A 21,517-nucleotide genomic window follows, 5' to 3' on the forward strand; every position below is an offset into this window, starting at 1 on the left:
TTTAGCTTGGAACTTAAGTGCCTTTTCATTTCAATCACGTAATTATTAATTTTTAATTTATGTTGCTTGATTATGCAACAATTATTTAGTTCAACAACTCTTACATTACATCTGACCATATTTTTGCATCTCTAACAATTCAACTTATACACCACACGAGTGTATATAAGAAATGTTCACATCACTTCAGTTATACAACTTTGACCACTTGATAAATTATTATGATCAGGCTTAAGGAAAAAGTTCAATGAGAGATCTAAAGCCAAATGTGGGAAATATCTTGTAATTTGTGAAGCCTGCCTTCTTAAAGAGTCCCTTCCAATCGTTTTCATCTCTCTCCTTTCCATTGTGAATAGCCATCATAGCTATGTCAAAGAAGAGTTTAACTTCTGTCACTCCATGTTCATCTTGCTTTTCATTTATCACGGTATCAATTATGATCACTTTTCCTTGTTTGTCTTTGCTTGAAATAGCTTCTTTACAATTTTTTAGTATCTTTATGCAGTCATCATCACTCCAATCATGTAAAACCCACTGCAAAAGTAAAATGGAATGAAGGATGTATCAAAATGGCTCTCAGCCATGTTTGCTCCTAATGATTTAATTCAACCTAAAAATGTCATATTATTAATTTTAAAACTATATACCTAGGCATTATTAGTAAGTGAAGTGAAAACAAGTGAGGAGTTCAATTCTTTTGAATACCTTGAGTAAAACTGCATCAGCTTGGGGAATAGATTTAAACATGTTGCCACCAACAAAAGTCAAGTTGTTGCTTCCTGCTATGCCTGTAACAACTTGGGGAAGGTCCAGAACTATGTATTTTAGATTAGGAAATGCTTCAGAAATGAACTTAGCTGTGTTTCCAGTTCCACCACCAACATCAACCAAAGAATCCAAGCCCTCAAAAACGAATTTGCAATCTCTCAATCCCAGCCTTACTAGGCTTGAATCACTTTCCATTCCCTCATTGAAGAGTGTCAATAGTGTGGGATTTTGTTGCATGTAGTCCCAAAAGCTTTCTGACCCTAATGCAGTCTCAACAAGTGTATTCTCCTCCGTGAAAGTCCACTTCCCCAAATGATTAAACATATCACACAGAGTTTGGTTGGTCATAAGCTGAACCATTGACAATAAGCTTTGGTCAGAACCTTTAACAAGGAGCTGTGAGGAAGGAGTAAGAGAATATGCATCTTTGGCTTCAGCGTTGGTATCTATTATTTTAGTTATAAAAAAGAAGTTATTGTGTGCCAATAAGCGCATTAGGCGCTGAACACAAGCAACTTTAGCTTGTGGAACTTGAAGAGCTAAAACCAAGTGGGGAAGAGTAATGGGTTGTGCATGGTTGTGGATGATATCTGGTATGCCAAGTTCAATGGCCCATTTGATGCACTGGGTAGTTAAATGGTTTTGGATGTGTCTGTGCAAGTGAACTTGAGCTTGAAATAGCTCACTTGCACTATAGCCATTATTATCAGAAGCCATGAGAATGCAGATTTATTGAGTTTTCTTTGTTTGGAACTTGTGACTTGCTGTGTTTATTCCAAATGAATTAGTCTGCTACATATATAGTGGTTGATCATGTTGGTGTAGCGGAAGCGGTCATTGCACAGCGTTGACCACAAGCAATCAAATAATATACATAGAAGAGAAGAAACAAGAGAATTTGTTAACGGAGTTCGGCCAATTGTGCCTACGTCCCCGGGAGCGCTGAACAACTACCAATATATTATTAGAGAATAAAGATTACAAACCCTAGCACACCCATAGGCCTACCCATGGGGTGTTCCTATTTGGTGCTTATATCTGGTGCACATTACAACAAGGGACATGAGTCCAATATATAACATTGATACTCTACTCTATTCTAATATTAGGCAATGTGGAACTTCATATAATAATATATTTCAAACAATCCCAACAATCTCCACCTTGATTGAAATAGACAAATATCTCGCTCCTTAGGAAATCTACACAAGAATCTTCACCTAAGCGAATATATGACTCCACCTTGTTTAATGTCTAATTCTCTTTAACTGCTCCCCTACCGCATAGACCTTATGAGTATTTTGACGATTTTATCAAGAGCTTAGCTCTCCAAACTTGTAGTGCAGTTTCTCGTACCGCTATCAAATGGAACACGCCACCTAACCACTTATTGCTAGGAAGTTTTTCGATATATTGGAACCTCTACACAAAAGTTCACCAACAATCGTACTCTTCAATACTCAGTCAAACTGAACCTTTGAGCTTCCTTGGAAAGCCTCAACCGCTGCTACCATTGTCTACTTCGACAATCCTAGTTCAAAAGAACTATCATACTCCACCATAAGGAGTATATCCACAGCACACCTTGCGTCAATGCTAACTAATGTTTGTGTCACATCCTTGCATCCAAGCCAATGCCCACGTCACACCCTGCATCTCTACCAATGCTCGTGTTACAACTTGCATCAAAGTCAATGCTCATGTTACAACCTACATCAAAGTTAGTGAGCGCCTCTGTGCTTTTGTGAATCTGCTAACAATTAATATCCTTCACTATGACGTCTTAGACACGCCATTATGATATTCTACTTGTCATCTCAAATGAGAACATTTCCTCATCATCTAGAAATATATTGTCAGCATCTGTCTCTGGGTCAAACTCAACACATAAGTCCTTATCTCCACCTTGATCCTAACCCAATACATGAACTTATGGGTTCTGGATCAACACACATACATCGCTCACACCACAGTTCTGTCATGTTTCATTCTCCTTAAACTCATCTACTCTATCTTTGTCATTACTTTTGATGCACCTTGTCTACCATCACGCATTCACCCTCTTTAGACATTCTCTAACGTCTGGGTTAAGAGTCATCTATCAATTGGCTCTGATACCAATTGTTGGTGCAACGGAAGCGGTCGTTGCGCAACGTTGGCCACAAACAATCAAATAATGTAGATAGAATAAATAGAAGAGAAGAAACAAGAGAGTTTGTTAACGGAGTTCGGCCCATTGTGTATACGTCCCCGGGAGTGCTGAGCGGCTACCAATATATTATTAGAGAATAAAGATTACAAACCCTAACACACTCATGGGCCTACGTGCCCATGGGGTGTTCCTATTTGATGCTTATATCTGATGCACATTACAACAAGGGACATGAGTTCGATATATAACATTGATACTCTACTCTATTCTAATACTAGACAATGTAGGACTTGATATAATAATATATTTCAAACAATCCCAATAGATCATCCCACCGTAGCTTGGTTATTCAAGTAATGCTAAATTATTATTACTTGTTAAAACATGAAACCTTAGAACATTTTGTAAGGAGACATGAGAAACACAAGTTAAATGCTGTTGAAAATCAAGAAACAAAAAGATAGAAATTTATGTATAATAGTCTTTTCATCATTAATGGAGCTTGTCTCCTGGGGAGAAAATCAATTTATGTATTTAGCCCTTTCATTGTAAATGTTGATTTTCACTACAGTTTCCTTATGTGATTTTCAGTTTTAACTTCAGCAAATAATGGAGTCAATTTCTTGGTGAGAGAATCAATTATTTGCCTTTTTTTTCTTATCTCACGTTTTCCCTATTTATTGATTGTCATTCATATATAGACACTTATATGAAGACCTATGTCGACAACTAAAAGAAGGATGTTGTACATGTGAAGAGAGAAGTTTTTGTCTCATACAGCACCATTTGTTGAAGAGTTATTTTTCATTTTTCATTTTTCATGCAGAGTATTTTTCCACTCAAGGCTTGTCGGGCCTGTCCAAAACCACATGCAATGTCTGTATATTTTTCTCTCTCTTCTCTCTATTATTTCCTTTTCATCCTTATTTACATTTCAATAGTTACTGCTTCATGTGATCTAAGCCCCTCCTTCCTCGGGTTTCTATAGGTCATCTCCAAAACAAGTCAAAATCATCTGGACATAAGTAGAAAATCTGTTGGGCCCCTAGTCCCTACATCGAGCACGTCCCAAAGAAATCATATATGAAACTTAATTCAAAATCACTTCCTATCCTACATTAAGTCAGGCAACAAACAATTCATTTCATAATCCAAATTTGCCCTCAATGAAACCACATTATAAAAAGTAAAGGTGAGAAGTTGATCCTACCCGCTCCTAAAGTATGGGTTATGGTTCAAAAAATTAGTATTGATAAATATTTAGCGTTTGGTAAGGCTTATTCATTATTGAATCTTATTTGCTTATTTTTTGAATCCCTATCCAACTCTATACTTACAATGTTAACTGAACCAGCTTTTAAACCCAAACCTTTATTCGATTAATCATAATGGATATGTCTTTTCAATAAAATGTTATATATATTTTGTTAATCATTTACAAAAATAACGTGAATAAGCAACACGGAAGCAGTAGCAATGTCAAAGGAAGCATCGATTCCACGCTGAAGCTCAACATCACCGGCAACCTTCAACTTTCAATAAAACTTAGAATTCAATGAGGTGGTGTTACAGTTATTACAGTTAGAGAATGTATTGTGTTATACCTGAAAGTGCGGTTAGAGAGTGGGAGCACATCTGGCGACGGAGCGGATGAATGACCTGGCAGCAACGGCGGACATCGTTACGTCGGGACGGTGGAGGTGGCGATCAAGGTTTTGGGTATTTTTCTCTTCTCGGTTAGTGTAAGGGTTCTGGAGTTGGGCTTTTCTTTTTCAGGTTTGGGTTCGCAGTTGCTTCACAAATTAGACCCAAAGAGACAGTGGGCTGAAAACAGCCCATTTGTTTTTATTTGGTGACCGTTGACTAAAAATACAAATATTTATGATTTTCCATCGACTTGTATTCTCCTTCTGTTTTTATGGCTCAGTATTATATGTGTGGTAAGTGTTGATGTCAGTGACTGTGATGGTGGTAGGAGGGTTCAGCTCATGGCCCCATAGCTGTTTTCAGTCTGACTCACTGGTCCTGAATATTTATTGTTATTGTCCTTGTTGTTGAAAGTGTGACTTTTATAAAAAAGAAGTTACTGTCTCTGCCATTAATTTGCAGAGAAACTAGAAGGATTGTGAAGAATATGAAAGAAATGAAGTTTGAGAAGGTAGCCATAGATGAAAGTGAAAGAGACGAAGATGGTTTAGACTGTGTGTATTTCATGAGCAGCTATGATTGTGCATGTGTTTTTATATAGAGGACCATAAACCTCATTTTCCATCCTTTCACTCCTATAAATTTTCTCCTCATTAAGTGCAATTGGGAGGAGGGTTTTGTTAGTATTGGGTCCCTCTAAGAGAGAATCTTTGTTAGTCATATTAATACTATATAACTCTTGGCCGGACTTAGGATTGTGCTAATTTGTTTATGTAAAACAACATAAATGAACCTATAGTCCTGTTCTACAAAAAGCTACTTATTTAACCCATTCATAGAGAAACATTTAATTATCCTAATCTCATATGGTTCCTTCTAAGCAAAACCATTTCTTATTAGGATGTGATCTTTTCAGGTATGAGATTGTGATATATGACAAAAAATCTTTTAATATCCATCGTTTCATGTTATTTCTCAATAAAAATAAATTTCTTTTTTAAAACTTTTCCTCTTCTTATTCCAATCTTGACATCTCAAGGAGACGAATTGAACTCTTTTGATTAGTAGTTGCACCATAAACTTGGCTTATCAATATAAATATATGCCAGTGTTAACTTTATTATTTTAGCCTTTAAACCACCATAACCCTGTCAATGAAAATCCTAAGGTATAATTATTGAGGCCGTAATAAAATGGCGGGTAATATTTTGGGATAGCAGATTTCTACCCCTCCATATTTTAGACAAAACATGCAGGGTACATCGCGTTTGCACTAAATGCCACTATTTACATGTCCCAACAACTCCACAATTCATGCATAATTAGACGGGCTTGGCCTTCCCCTCTTGCTATACTTTTTATACTACGGGTAGACATCTGCTATCCCAAAACAATGTATCATTCCATTTGCCGTTGCTTGTGATTGGTTAGAAAACACACATTGTGGGAGAGAGTAGATGTGCTCCCAATATGGAGGGCACTGTGAACCTACCATTAAACTATGTTGAGGAGTGATTGTCCTTCAGAACAGTGGCGGATCTTGACCATAATTTTAGAGGGGGCAGCATTATGATTTATACATAAATAACATATGAAATCATTAGAATATATATAATTTTTTAATGTAAAAATGAGTTATTCTTTCATGTTTAAATTCCCAAGAAATATGATAAAAATATAACATAACAAATCTATGAAGAAATTCCAAATATTCCTAAGCACAAATAAGTTTATTATCTCTTATAAACATTATATGTATTTTAAACTCAGAAGAATCGAGCATAAAGTTAGTTTTTCAATCCTTTCAAATAGAGAATCAAAATAATGTATGCTTGAGATTGATAAAAATATTTTTTTAAGAGAAAAATATATAAAGATAGAAATAACGAAATTAAGAATATCATACATAGCAATGGAATAACCCAACTAAAATTAATTAATAAAAAAATAGTTCACTAACAAAGAATAACGACGTCCATGACTAAAATTTGATGCAAGAAACAAACAAATCATAAGTAATCATGTCATGACTTCATAGGCATATGATAATGTGCCATGAAAAAAGCAATTGAAGAAAACTGATTTATAAAGAGCAAATATGACATTTTAAGGTGAAAAAATGAATGAGTTTGAGTTGAAGAGTTATCTAAAGCGATATTAGGGGAGGGGAATATGTCATGTGATACTAAATAAAGTGAAACTTCATAAAGGGTGAGAGTTTTGAAGAGAATATTAAATTTTTTCTTGTCCAATAAGTTATGTAGAAGTATTATTCTTTGAGAGAAGAATATATGCACTAACAATGTATGAATTTTATACTTTTTCAGTTCATCACCTACCATTCATATTCAATCTTTATTAACTCCTTAAAAAAATTAATCTAAATGAACGATGGATGATGTAGTGAATGTGTATAAATTTTTACATTAATAATACATAAATATTACACTTTTATCCTTTAAGTTTTGTTGTTAAATTTTAAAATATACCAAAAATAATACTCTATAATATTTTTTTAAAATATTTGAGGGGGCAATTGCCCCCACCTGTCCTAGAGAAGATCCTCCCCTGCTTCATAACGTGCTTAGTCATTGGCCTTATGTGAAAGTGGATATGTGCCCCTTAGGCGTTAGTCAATTCCTTTGCTCATGAAGTCAGTAAAGGGTTGGTTATTGAATTTGGCTTCCATTTCCTTTGGCTTTTGGCCATATAATTTGACTATGGTGTTTCTATTAAACAATCTTACTGCACTTAAGCTCTTCAATATTTGAAAAATTAAACTTTTATTAACACAAAATAGGTGAAAGAAACTGAAGACTGCGCATCTATCCCTCTATCTTTGGAGTTTGGAGTGGATAAGTACTTTCAAGTATTTGCTCTAAAGAGATTGACCCCAGCCACTGAAATCTAAGTTCAGCAATCTAGTATTATATTGTCGGAATGTGATGCTACTATTTTTTTGGTCATTCATGAAATATAAGGAGCACGTAAGGAGGGGAACAACTTCCAACTGATTTGGTTTCATTTGCCAAAAAAGGGAAAAGAGAAATCTGACTAGAGATCTAGCATGGTATTCTAGGTGCAAGGTTCAACAAAGAAAATAAAATCCAAAGCTGAATTTAACTTCATTTAATGAGAGAAAGTTTATATTTTTCCCGTTTAAGTGTAACACTACAATATCTTTAATTAAGTGGACTTAGTATTCATATTCTCAAGTAACATGATATGAAGTATATTTAATTTAGCTATATATAATGGTTACAAGTTACAATACTAATTAAGTGTTATAATCACAACTCGTAGGAATACTAATTAGGACTATTGTAGAATTCCTCTTTTGTTTGTGTTGAGATATTTCAGTTTTTGTATATAGTTTGATAAAATTTGTAAAAGAAATTAGGCATCATAAGCCAGGGACGCAGATGAAGAAAAAGAGAGGGATATGATCATATGAACAATCTGAAAAGGAGAAATTGATGGTAAAGAATCTTCCACGTTTCATTTGTGTGCAGATCCGTGCCTGTCTCCACCAAATATCTATTTTTCATTTGGTTTCACCCTGCAAGAGAGGGAAAAGGTGAAGAAATATAATCATATGGTAGTTGATTTTATAAATCAAAAGAATAAATTCAATTAATAGGTTAGTATAAAGCCCACCACCACACAAGAATAAAAGGGTAAAATGGTTAGAATATTAATTATAATCATGTTAGCAGATGTCTACCAAAATATATAATGGAGAAAGAGAATAAAATAAAATGACACACCTCCAAAGACTGCTTTATAGTAAATCCACAAAAAATCAAGTAAAAATAATATCAACACAAAACTTAGATGGAAGTCAAAGACAAAGTTGAGGAAGGGACAAGAGAGGACAAAGTAGAATCAAAGAGGAAGCAATCACTTTTTGTTAAGGATAGATTACAATGCGGAAGCACAGGATTGAATCGAATTAACTGAGAACAAAAGAGAAGCAAGTAAAGGATAAAGAAAATAACACACAAGATTTAACGTGGAAAAACCCCTCAGTGTGAGAGGAAAAAAAATCACGGGCGATCAAGAGCAAAATTCCACTATGTAAAAAAGAAGAGTACAAGAAATCCTCTTATAATGACGAGGACAAATGACAATATCTTTTCTCTCAAATACTCTCTCAAATGGAACAAGAATTCTCACAAAGAATGCACTCACAATATATGTGTAAATGAAAGAGATGTTGTGTGTTGTGAAGATGATTTTGAAGCTCTCTATATGTGTCCTTTTATAGGCAAGCAAAGTCTTGGTATCTTGGATATGAAGCATTGGATGCTTGGAAACAAAGCCATAAAAGTGACATAAAATGCCCTTAAAGAGAGCCATAAAATTGTCATAAAATTCTTTTAAGGCATAGCAATGAGAGGCATCTAACAATCTCCACCTTGGCTCGAATTTGATACTTCCTAAAGAGTTTTGGGCAAGAGGAGCTAGCATAACGTAATTCAAATCTTTCGAACAGTTATGTATAAGGAAGAAAATGTTTTATAATCTGAATGAGTGAGATATAACTGTTTGCATCTGTCCATGACCATTGAAAAACTAATGGTACGTTCTCCCAGCACAAATAAAAAAAAATTGTCACTACACAAATCAGTATGAAGAATGCTTTGTAGACATCACACACCTATTCAAATGTTAAGCACATATACCTGAGAAGTAAAATTTTGTGATGATACACAAATCAAATGATTGAAAATTTGCAAATGTAAAATGTTATGCTTGTTTAAATAGCATTATTTAAGAAGCATTTTTTGCCCAGGAATCATGAGTAACACCCCCTGAAACCCCATCTTATTGACTGATAGCTGCGGAGACAACAAGGGAATATCTGTTATGGGTTTCTCATCACCTTCATAGACATGTATGTCATTTATGCATCAACCACCCTCTCACATGAACTTGAGTGCAACTATAGATTGAGGTTTAGATTTCATGTATGCAGTGATGTCAATTTGGTATTTGCAGCACTTGCATTAGTTGATCAGAATGAGGTAAATTGCTTCTTTCTATCACTATCAAATGAAAGCAACAATTAAGCCTCAATCAACTACATGGATATCTGTGTGTCAATCAACTACATGGCATTCCCACTTTGAACAAATTAATAGTTGAGTGCTTTTTATGTTTATGTTAAAGATTTTACTTGATTTCAGTTTATTAGTTATAATATTGTTTTTGTTAATCGATTAAGAGTTTAATTAATCGATTAACAAGTTAGTTATTAGTCAGATATTGTAATATATAAAGGGTGATTCCCTTATTTCTTGAAATTCAATTCAATATAAAAAGTTTTCATTTTCTCATTCATAATTTTCTCTCATACTTCTTGATTCATCAAGAAACTTTTTTATGCCTCCTACCATTTTAACATGGTATCAAAGTAAAATTAATTATGTCTTCCATCTTCTCTTTGATGATTCTTGTTTTCAATCTTCTTCTTCTTGGTTTCTTTTTTTGTCTCTTGTTTGTACTGGACATATTGTTCAAGCAATTCCATGACAGTTTTGTGCTTCTGTTCCTCTTCCAAAAGCTTTATTGCCTCACTCTCACACCTTTCCTTAGCTATTACTTGCAAATAACAATATGATGATTGCATTGGGAAGATATGACGAGGTTGTTGGCACTTTGAAGAATGTTGTACAGCATATAGATAAGGACAGTGAGACTCAAGAGCTTGTGTGCTTGCATCAATGGCAAAAGCATTATATATTCAAGAAAAGTATGCAGACTGCAAAAGGTGTTTGGAGATTTCTCATGGGATTCTTGACAAGAGAGAACAAATGATGATTATTACTACCAAGCCTATCTTGGAAAGAAATCTCCGGGCGCTAAATTGAAGCATCTTGTGTTAAAGATGTCATTCCAATATGGTCAGAAAGGAACTTATGGATTGACTTGCACATTTGTTGAAGCTTCCGGCATAAATGATGATGCCTTAGCATTCTATCATCCCTTTATATTTAAATCAATGGTAGAAATTGAAAGATGTAATTCATACATCTTATCAAGGATCCGAGATACTTGATCAAAGTACTCATCATCAAGTTTGTGATCAAAAGTGTAAGCATGGCTAATGTTTTTGAGTGTAATCCTTGCCTCCAAGGCTGGGACATCTTCTGCATCAGTATGGATTTGATGAAGAAAACATAGGAGATGAAATATTTTATGCAAATCCATAAGAACAAAAAAAATATGCACATTAATTCCAATAGAGGGTTCCATTCTAATCATTTCGCAAGCAGCTTGAGTCTTTTGAGTTTGTAAAACTTGCCTACTAACAATTACATCAATTTTGTTCATACTCTATTTTCTTTTACCCCTCTCATTGAATACATAATATTGTTAAAATGTGTATTTTTCTTTGAAGTAATATATTGGGATTAAGATCAATGTCCATTTTATTTTATCTCTTTCATCCATTATGGTTGGTTAAGCTTCTGTCAAAATAGATGGTTAAGCTTTGGATGAAATTGTTTCTGTTTATAGTGATTAAGCGTCAATATTAATTCACATTCAAATTTCAAGACTTGGATATAAAGATTCACTCAGCAGCAAGAGGAGGTAGTAGAGTATATCATCGTATTCAACACAATTACTTCAAGCTTAACCTGTTTAATACATTCCAGTTTGCGAGAGAATGTTAAAATAATTGAGCTTTTGTTATTTGGTTAGTTAGTTTTGTTAGTGTAGTTAGTTTTTCCTTCCTTTAATATAAATAATTCATTGTGACTTTGTATAATCATTCACTCAATCATGTAATTCATTTAGTAAATTCAATATTCTCTCAATGAATAAAATTCATATTCTATTTCCGCTCTTGATTCTTAACATGATATCAAAATAATAATTATCTCTTTTTGATGGCTTCTTAGCATTCTTTCCTTTCAAGATTCAATAAAGAATCATCATCAATATCATCTATCTAATGTCATCTACTTTGGAGCTCCTACATGTTGTTCTTGCACCTCATAAAGATCTCAAAGACAACACCAACTAGTTTTTCAAGGCATATTATGTAAATAAGATTTTTTTATGGCTTACTGATGCTTCGAGTTTTCTTCTTCTATGATCTTTCTCCAATTATGATTACTTCTACATAAGAGCATAACTTATTCTTACACTTCGTTACTATTGTGTGTGTCATAGTTGGAGGTGTTTTTACCGTTTCCGGAATACTAGATTATTTTATCTATCGGAGTCAAAAGGCTATTAAGAAGAAGGTGGAAATTAGTAAATTTAGTTGTTATGTTGGAACATGCCCGAGTGTTATTTGAGTATTTTCCGATAAATGGCTCTCCAGATAGATATAGTCTATTCAAGAGATGTTTTAGAGTTCTTGAGATTCTTGGCAGTTCATCCTCTAGAATAAGTTGACAAGATCATTTTACATTCTTTTTTCTTATTCTTATATTTCATCGACTACCCCCAATTATTTATTTTCTTTAATACTCTATTTTCTTTATTCCCCTCTCATTAAACACATAATATTAAAGTGTGTATTTTTCTTTGTTGAAGCATCATCTTAGGATTAAGATTTAGATTAATTTTCTCTATTTCATCCATTATGATTGGTTTGCTTTAGTCAAAAAGATGGTTAAGCGTTACATGAAGTTGATTCTGTCAAATAGTGGTTAAGCATGCTACAAGTTTAGATTTCAAGACTGAAAGACGAAGATTCACTCACCAACAAGATGATGTATTAGAGTATATATGGTGTTCAACGCAATCATTTCAAGTTTGGAATGTTTGACGCATTTTAGCTTGCTGAGAGATGTTAAAGTTGTTAGTTGATTTGAGTTTGTTAGTTGTGATATTGTTTTCGTTAATCGATTAAATGTTTAATTAATCGATTAACAAGTTATTTATTAATTAGACATTATAGTATATAAATGATGATTTCCTTATTCCATGTAACTCAATTCAATATAGAAAGTTTGTATTTTCTCATTTATGATTTTCTCTCATACTTTTTGATTCATCAAAAAACTTTTTTCATGTCTCCTACCATTTTAACGATTTATGTTAACAACTGATTTCAATAATTTGATTATGTAATGAATGAAAGAGTTGGAATTTAATGAATGAGGGCATGATTTTTGACATATGACGTCAAGTCTGTAAGACAGATATCAAACTAATAGTATATACTAGTACTTTTTACATCAAAAGTTTAATATTGAGCTGAATCTATTGAAGTTGAAAAAAATCGACTTTATTCTGAACTTAGCTCGATTATCGTAATAATGATATTATTACCTCTAATTCAACTACACTTTTATTTATTTTAATGAATAACGTGAATCTAAGCAAATTATGATGATATAAATTTTAAATTTTAGTTGACATATGATAACATTATTTTAGTTAAAATTTACTCAGTTTTATTTTATTTGAATTTATCTTATTAGTTATTATTTGAGTTCTTATTATCTTATATCATTTGTAATAATTTTTATTTATATAGTAAATTATTTAGACTAATACATATATAAGTTTAACTAATTTTTATCATCCAAAATTTTTTTTGATAATAAAAGAGTTTCATCATGTGTGACCTTGTCATGTCATTTTTGTTGCATATGTATGTGAAGAAAATTCAGAACTACAATTACTCACTTACATTTGTCATATTACCTTCTTGTTATTATCATCTATTCTTTTCATTCAACCTTATCATTCCAAATTCCCAAATTCCATACAAAAATTATGCAAATAAAAAACTCTAATACAACTATCAACTTTATTTGATATATATATATATATTTATTTATTTGTTCATTTTCCCACTTGTGATCATTGTGGTGCATTATCATTGTAATGGTGAATTATATTAGTAGTGACTTCTTTTTCAATGATAATTATATTAATGAGTTATCTACTCACTTATGAATCATTTGAGTGATACTCTTCTTTTCTCATTGGTGAATTATGTTTATACTCACCTCTTTTTTATTGACAATCACTCTGATACTGATTATGTATGGAATTTACGATACCTTTTAAACTATTTTATGTGAAACTCATATAATTATCTTATTATTTTCAGTTTTAAAGGAGTTATTTATAACAAATTCAATACATACCAAACTTTAGCATCATGCATGGGACATGTTAGAGGATATTGATTGAGCATGATTTAATATAGGATGTATTTACTTTCATTGTATTGAAATTAATTTATATTTATGTTATTAGCTATTATTTGAGTTATTATTATATTATCATTTATAATAGTCCTTGCTTACATATTGAACTGGTTGGAATGATTCACACTTATAAGTTTGACCGTTTTTTATTCTCTTAAATTTCTACAACTTTTATTTTAAGATTATACTTTAAGAAATATAAAAGAATTTAGAATAATTTACTACTTTCATTTATAATAGTCTTATCATTTAAAAAACTTCTCATTGAATATTTACAAACTTATCATTTGTAATACTCTTTTTATTTTAACATAATTTTTCAAGAAAGTTTCAATTTCAATTTACTATTTCTTAAATAATGCTTTTAAAAACTTCCCATAAAAATTAGAATAATTATTGTTGGTATTCTACCTTCAAATTATGTGGATTGTGAAAGCATCCCCTCCTTCCTTGTGATATTAGTTAGCAGTTAAAGTAGTTATGAGTTTATGGGTAATTGTAGCAGTTCACACTAATCACTACATCACAATGCAATGGTGAAAAAGGATATGATAAGGCGCTGATATTTGAAAGAGAACCTCACACACTCATTCACCACCAATCATCCCTTCCAACGTGGATACAAATCTCCCAAACTAGATAAGAGTGAGGTCCCACTTATCCTCTTTCATCCACTCCCCAATATTCTCTCATCTCACTCACACCCAATGATCCTTCCCCATCACAAACCGTTTATCCTACCACCCAATAACATCAACGGTTGCCACGCTGTCACATACTTTCACTTACCTGCTCCATGAAGCACTGGATCTTCACCCATTCTGTAACCAATCACACACAGATATGGTTAACGAGAACCATAGATACTAAAGTTTAAAACCAAACATAACATCATCCTCACAAGTCACAAAAACTCTTCTTTGTTCCTCAGCTTTTTTTCATCATGGAGTCGCGAGTGTTGTCACGCGCTGGTACCTTCTCCCCTCTCTCTCACTTCCGCAAGCTACCATCGCGTGAGCCCACCGCCGTCTTTTATAACTCTTCCGTCGCCCCAGTCACCGCTAAGGCAACTGGATCAGTGGCCGACGGCGGGAACCTCGTGTGGGGGAGGCAGCTGCGTCCAGCACTGATCTCGCCGGCGCTGAAGAAGGTCATCCTTCAGCCATGTCATGCCACCGCTGCCGAGGGTGGCGATTCAGCAGGGTGAGGTCTGTTTCCTCCGTTCTGATACGGCGAACTCCACCACATCACTGTCCTCACTAATGTGTTTTCCTTTTTTAACAGAGAAGCGAAGGTAGCTCCGGTAGGGTTCTTCAGCAAGTACCCGGCTCTAGTCACCGGGTTTTTTTTCTTCACGTGGTAAGTCACGTGATCTCTACTACAATTACACAGCATCATGTGATCGTTTTGTTTGTATTATTCAGTTCTGTGTCTCTTCGTCCACATTACAACAACGTTCAACTGTCTCAGACACTGGTTTTACTACGACGTACTACCACTCACTACGTGAGACTGTGATCTCTTTTAATAAGGATTGAAATTACGTCTTTGTCCTTTTTGCTATTTGATGCAGGTACTTCTTGAATGTGATTTTTAACATCCTCAATAAGAAGATCTACAACTATTTCCCCTATCCATAGTAAGTAACTGTTACATGATGGATCATTCCATGCCTTAATTGAAATTGCATCCTAAAAGCAATATACAACAGTTGCTATTTGACATATGAAAATAATTGAAGATTGTATTATTAAAATTCTTCTATTATTTACACAATAAGGTATAACAATTAGACCGATACAATCATATCAATACGTTACGAAAATTAGAGCGATCACGCAGTCATATGGGTTCAAACACATGAAAATTGGATGGTTCAATGATTAAATTTTTACCAACAGGATCGTACACATTATCATCATGTCTTTTTTGTACCTCTACCATTAAGACACACATGAATATTAATATAAATCTATATTTAGTTTCACCCATATTTATACAAGTATGGTGACCATGTTAAATCATTAATAACACTTTTTGGAGGATAAGGATCCTCTCCAGTACTAGAGAGTCCAGTATATTAGATAAGATTATAACATGTGTCAAAAAAATCTTTCTAATCGTCATGATTTCATATTATTTTTAAATAATAAATAAATAAAATTTAAAAAAATTTCAGCCGTATGTTCTAGTAATAACTTCTCCATGGAGAGAAGTTAAACTCTAGAGGAAGTACTAAAGCTATCTTTGGAATTTGATTAACTATGCTTGTATTTGCAGCTTCGTATCGGTTATCCATTTAGCTGTGGGAGTAGTTTACTGTTTGATCAGCTGGACCGTGGGCCTTCCTAAGCGTGCTGTAAGTCAAATCCAACACCTCCCAGCCCATAATTAAAAAAAGCAACTAATTGCTTCTTTGGATTAACCATGTTAATTGGTTAACAAATTACAAATTTACATTCTCTAGAATTAAAATGAAATCTATAGTTTCAATATCTTATGAATGTAGATGAAAAATATCTTATTAATGGTAACTATACTGATTTTTTGTGTATGGCATATTACTGTTGTTTATGTAGCCTATTGACGCCAACTTGCTGAAGCTGCTCATTCCTGTGGCTTTTTGTCACGCATTAGGCCATGTCACTAGCAATGTTTCATTTGCTGCAGTTGCTGTGTCTTTTACACATACCGTTAAAGGTGACCATTAAAAGTTTTATTATGATATATTCATGAAGATAATACTTGAAACTGTATGCATTTTCTAATATTGAACTAAATTCTTGTTTCAGCTCTTGAGCCATTCTTCAATGCTGCTGCTTCACAGTTCATACTTGGACAATCAATACCCATCACTTTATGGCTCTCACTTGCTCCAGTTGTTCTTGGTAACACCTCATACATTAATGCATGCAACATTTTTTAAACAGTTCAAGTGTTATTATTTCTCTGTCACCTTAAACATGAGTTTAAATTTGAGCATAAAGAAATTGAAAATGGAGACTGCGAAAAATGCAAGTAAGACTTGTATGTATATTTGGCAGAGAAATCTAGTCAGTGCAATTTGTCCTAACTTTGATTATCATGTAATGTATAGGTGTGTCCTTGGCATCATTGACTGAGCTCTCATTCAACTGGCTCGGCTTCATAAGTGCTATGATTTCAAACATTTCTTTTACATACAGGAGTATCTATTCCAAGAAAGCCATGGTTATATTCTATATTTCTTTGCTACCGTGACATTATTTATTTATCATTACACTCATATAGTACTAACTATTACTCTTCCATGTTATATTATTAAATAAATCTTTGTGCAGACTGGTATGGATAGTACCAATATTTATGCCTACATTTCCATCATTGCTCTTATTGTGTGCTTACCACCAGCAATAATTGTGAGTGAAACCTTTATTAATTCCCCTGTACAACTTCATTTATTTTGTTGATTTTATAAAATACTTAGCTCTTGATTTTGGCATTACTTCCCTAATTCATTGATTATTTGATCCCATAGCTGGAAGGGCCTACCCTGCTGAAACATGGCTTCAGTGATGCAATTGCTCAAGTAGGTTTGGTCAAGTTCGTCACAGATCTTTTCTGGGTCGGTATGTTTTACCATCTCTACAATCAGGTAATTGTTAAACTTTTGACGAGTTTGAAATAACTTTTTTTGTGAAGTGGTAATGATGTATCTCTTATATTTACATCTTTCATAATCAGGTTGCCACCAATACACTCGAGAGAGTGGCACCTCTTACTCATGCAGTTGGCAACGTACTGAAACGTGTGTTTGTTATTGGATTTTCAATTGTAATCTTTGGTAAGTATTATTTTCTTCAATGCTATTGTACTTCAATTTCCACCCAAGTATATTTTATTATTGTGTTTCATCCCTTCAAGATAGAGTAATCAAACATTCTGAGTGGCAAATTGATTAACACAGGTAACAAGATTTCTACCCAAACTGGTATTGGAACAGCCATTGCAATTGCTGGTGTGGCACTGTACTCCCTCATCAAGGCCAAGTTGGAGGAAGAGAAGCGAGTGAGTCTTTCTTTAACATGATTTCTACCACAACTGTATTTTTGAAACTTCAAATTTTTATTGTGCATTGCCAACAATCACTGCCTAAATGCTTTAATGGAAGATGTAGCCAGAGTGCAGGTGCGATATGGTTATGGAAACTTCCAGAACCGCGATATCGCTGGCCGCAATTCGTACTACGGGCTGCAACTTAAAACCACATGTTACTATATATAGTTACACTCTTCTAGCAAGTAATAAATTTTTGAATTGTTGATGATCAGAAATTTCTGAACTAATGTCGTACTTTTAGATGGTTTTACCTTACCCCTCCAGAATGCACAGGCTAAATAGCATCACAAAAATTAACACCTTTTTTTCTTCTTAATTTTCTTTTCAGCAAGGGAAAGCAGCATAAAAAGAAAAGCGCAAACTTGGAGGATGACTTGCGTTGTAAATCATCACAAATTCCCTTCAAAAATAATTCAGTGACCGGTTCACCATTGTACTATCTTTGGGATGGCCTTTTATTTTTTTCTTTTCCATTTTTTGTGAAATCTTCTCTTGTATCTGTTAATTCAGAAAACAATAACTTGCTGATTTGCACTCTTCTCATGTTAGACTCATAAGTGATGTGTCCATCATTATATAAACGAGCTCTTAAAACTAAAGTGGTAATAATGTAATATTAATTGGCATATAATAATTGTTCTGGACCGTTACTGAGCCTGGACATAAATTGGATTACGATAGGACAGAGTCGATATATATTGTCTTTTAAATGTTTCAGACTAGGACCCAAAAAATATCTTTAATGATATGGAAGCTAACCATATCGAGAAATGCTAAAATAACACATGTTTAAGCATCAAATGCTAGATCGTTTGAATATCCCATAACACCCTAAAGAATGATATACGAAATAACATATATATTGTTATTTTGTGGATAAATATACAAGATAAACTATAATTACGAAATCATATGTAGTAAGACATCTTCCTACAATAAGGAACCCCAGTAAAAATACCATCAATTGAGGGGTATAAAACTCTAAATACATGGGTAATGAGAAATTCTTAACGAAGGATTTATCTTCCTTTTGAGAGCAAGTGTTAATCTTGCAGAAGTTTGGTGGCAGAGGGGAATGTTTTAGTGAGACACAATTAGAGGGATTCGCAGAGCTTGCTTTATAACTAAGCACATGATGCAATGTGTGCTCATAGATTGACTGTTAGTATCTTATACTCAGCCCACTCACATGCTTTCATCTCTTTTGTCCTTTGATCAGTATCCCCGCAAGTATATTTTTCTTTTGCATTGAGACATGGAGAAAATGTTTCATATCAAACTCGTTTGCAAAAATAATTGGACTAATTCTTATAAATCAAACTTTATATCTGATGATGGGTTGCATGACCGTAAAATGTTTAGCCACTTCTTTACGTTACATAGCACAAACAAGCATGTTGATGAGAAATCTTTTCCCCTCCCTAGTGATTATTCTGCACCTCTACTTTATTGATGCAGATCACCTGTATCAATTTGTGTCCCAATAGTGTACCAAGCCAATTAAAATGTGTCAATTAATTAAGAAAATAAAATATAAAAACATAAATTAATATTTTTATATTATTTTAATAAAAATTATTAGTTAGGGGACATGGAGACATGATTTTTTTGGGACACATGATCCTTGTCCCTACTTTATCAACAATTGCTTCCACTTAATTGATTTGTTGCTTAATTTCAGGATCCTAGGGAAAACCACATTCATGGTGTACTATCTCTAATCCTTTTGATAAAGAAATTTAATTAATTTAGCACTATTAAGAAAGTCGGTTAAAAGTTAAGGTATATAAGAAAAAGTTTTGATTTTTTGATAACTATGCATGATATTACTATACTGTATGAACCACTTAGCATTAACATAGTATTTATGCTTATAATCATAACAACAAAGACTAAACAACTAAGTTCACATGCAATGATGTACAATTTTACATCTTGTGAGGCTAATCAATACAGTATATTGAATTATGCACCACTCACCACTCAGTTAAGACCTACACTTTAGTCCTTAGTACTTGGCCAAAGGTGACTCTATATTACTCATCTTATGCGAATTGTCACATAGAAATGACTGAAAGAGGAATCAATACCATTAACACATCGACGATCTCCATTTATCTGTGTCTCAATTCATTTTTGCTTGTGTTTCCCTTTTATACCGTGAGGATAAGTGACTAAACCTTCGGCTGTGGCATTAGATGAACCAGTTCAACAACATGGCTCAGTGTTCTAGCCAGTGTTCTATATAGTCTTTGCAATGTTTCCAACACCCAATTCCACTGTCTCTTATTCTACCAAGCACATGTGACTGAATGGATATGATAGCTAGTTGAAAAAAATGAAAGTAACAAAGCACATGCCTATGGTATCCTTCAATCAATCACTTGTCCATCTTACGATGTTTGTTGTCACTTGTTATATCTTCAAAATTCTGATCATAAACTATCTCTCTAATATATTTTTTATCAAAATAGTATCAACCGACAACATTATTATCTAAGTGAGACTTGATTTCTCAATGATTGCTAAAACTGGCATTAGTCTTTGGTTTTCATGGATGAGAAAAGAAAATACATAGTTTATGCACAAATTAAATTAGCTAGCTAATTGAGCCACTAATTGCATCTTTGAATAATTGAAACTTTTTGCTTCATTCCACACTTGTCAAAAGAATTCTAATTGATAGGAGCTTGATTATGTGAAGGTATCATGACTGGTGAAATTAAAAAGATACTAAAGTTGTAAGAGTTGGTGAGTTTAATATTTTTTGTCAGGGCCTTTCTCTTTAGTTCCTAAAAAGAGCAGAGATGCTAATTTGTAGAATATGCATGCTTTCCCATGAATCATTGTCTATCTTTTAAAACATCTGGTAAGAGGTCATGCGTGTAATTAGGACTTCTAAAAAATAATAAGCTTTTAAGACTTTGTTCTGTTAAACTACACAGATTAAAGAAATAAACATGCTCAGGGATCTTCCCCCAAATCTCATTTAGATAATCATTCACAACAGTTGGAACTTGGAAACAAAAGGCTTTGTACCAAAATTAAAGTTGATAAAGCCACAACCATAGTGGGTAAAAATAAATTTCTCCACGGTGGCTGCAAATACCCCTTTTCACATAGTTTAGTGAGAGAAAGACTTGTATGACCTTAAGAAAAGTAGGAAGTGGTGGCATGAAGAAAGGTAGTTAGACTTTAGAAGTGTAAGAGGACAATAATGTATGTGGTTTGGAATAGACCAAAAATGCGTTGGATCCACCATTACATTTACTCTCATTTTGCCACCTTTGCCTAGCTTAATATAATGCATCAGGGTCATACCCCCTCCTCAAAGTTTGTAATAGCTTCAATTTTTGGCCCCACAGAGATCTATTCCAGACTCTATTGCATGAATAGAGACTATCTGTCTCTAAGGATGTCTAACATTTTAATTGGTCCGGATAAATGATCTTTGTTCCTACTGCATAGCTCTTGATATTTATAGTGAAGTTGGTTGCTATGTATGCACTCTTATTAAAGGCCTTGCACAAAATAAATTATGTTTTGTTTTGTTAATATAAAATAGCAAGGAAGGTCATCATCATATCAGGGTTGTGTTTATTAGGGTTTCTACTAGTTGGACCACTAAATTCTTTTTTCATCTAATAAGTACAAAAACAAAAGGAAAAAA

At 33.5% G+C, this 21,517-nt stretch overlaps 2 protein-coding genes and 1 long non-coding RNA gene across 3 annotated transcripts; 1 reads left to right on the forward strand and 2 right to left on the reverse strand.

Annotated features, from left to right (window-relative positions):
* LOC109350006 (isoflavone-7-O-methyltransferase 9-like) lies at positions 19-1,574 on the reverse strand. Its single transcript, XM_019591104.1, has 2 exons — positions 706-1,574; positions 19-534 (listed from the first exon to the last, which is right to left on the reverse strand). The coding sequence occupies exons 1-2, from the start codon at positions 1,483-1,485 to the stop codon at positions 232-234; spliced, it is 1,083 nt and encodes a 360-aa protein (XP_019446649.1). The 5' UTR covers positions 1,486-1,574; the 3' UTR covers positions 19-231.
* Positions 14,608-18,446, forward strand: LOC109349369 (triose phosphate/phosphate translocator, chloroplastic). Its single transcript, XM_019590137.1, has 12 exons — positions 14,608-14,952; positions 15,034-15,108; positions 15,323-15,388; positions 16,030-16,108; positions 16,329-16,449; positions 16,542-16,637; positions 16,847-16,959; positions 17,070-17,147; positions 17,267-17,383; positions 17,473-17,572; positions 17,696-17,796; positions 18,176-18,446. Exons 1-12 carry the CDS (start codon positions 14,693-14,695, stop codon positions 18,191-18,193), a joined length of 1,224 nt encoding a protein of 407 aa, XP_019445682.1. The 5' UTR covers positions 14,608-14,692; the 3' UTR covers positions 18,194-18,446.
* On the reverse strand, positions 16,037-16,229 carry LOC109349370. Its single transcript, XR_002107965.1, has 2 exons — positions 16,200-16,229; positions 16,037-16,163 (listed from the first exon to the last, which is right to left on the reverse strand). It is a non-coding gene; the product is annotated as an uncharacterized LOC109349370 (long non-coding RNA).

The sequence above is a fragment of the Lupinus angustifolius genome, chromosome LG06 (assembly GCF_001865875.1).
Source record: "Lupinus angustifolius cultivar Tanjil chromosome LG06, LupAngTanjil_v1.0, whole genome shotgun sequence".
Lineage (NCBI taxonomy): Eukaryota > Viridiplantae > Streptophyta > Magnoliopsida > Fabales > Fabaceae > Lupinus > Lupinus angustifolius.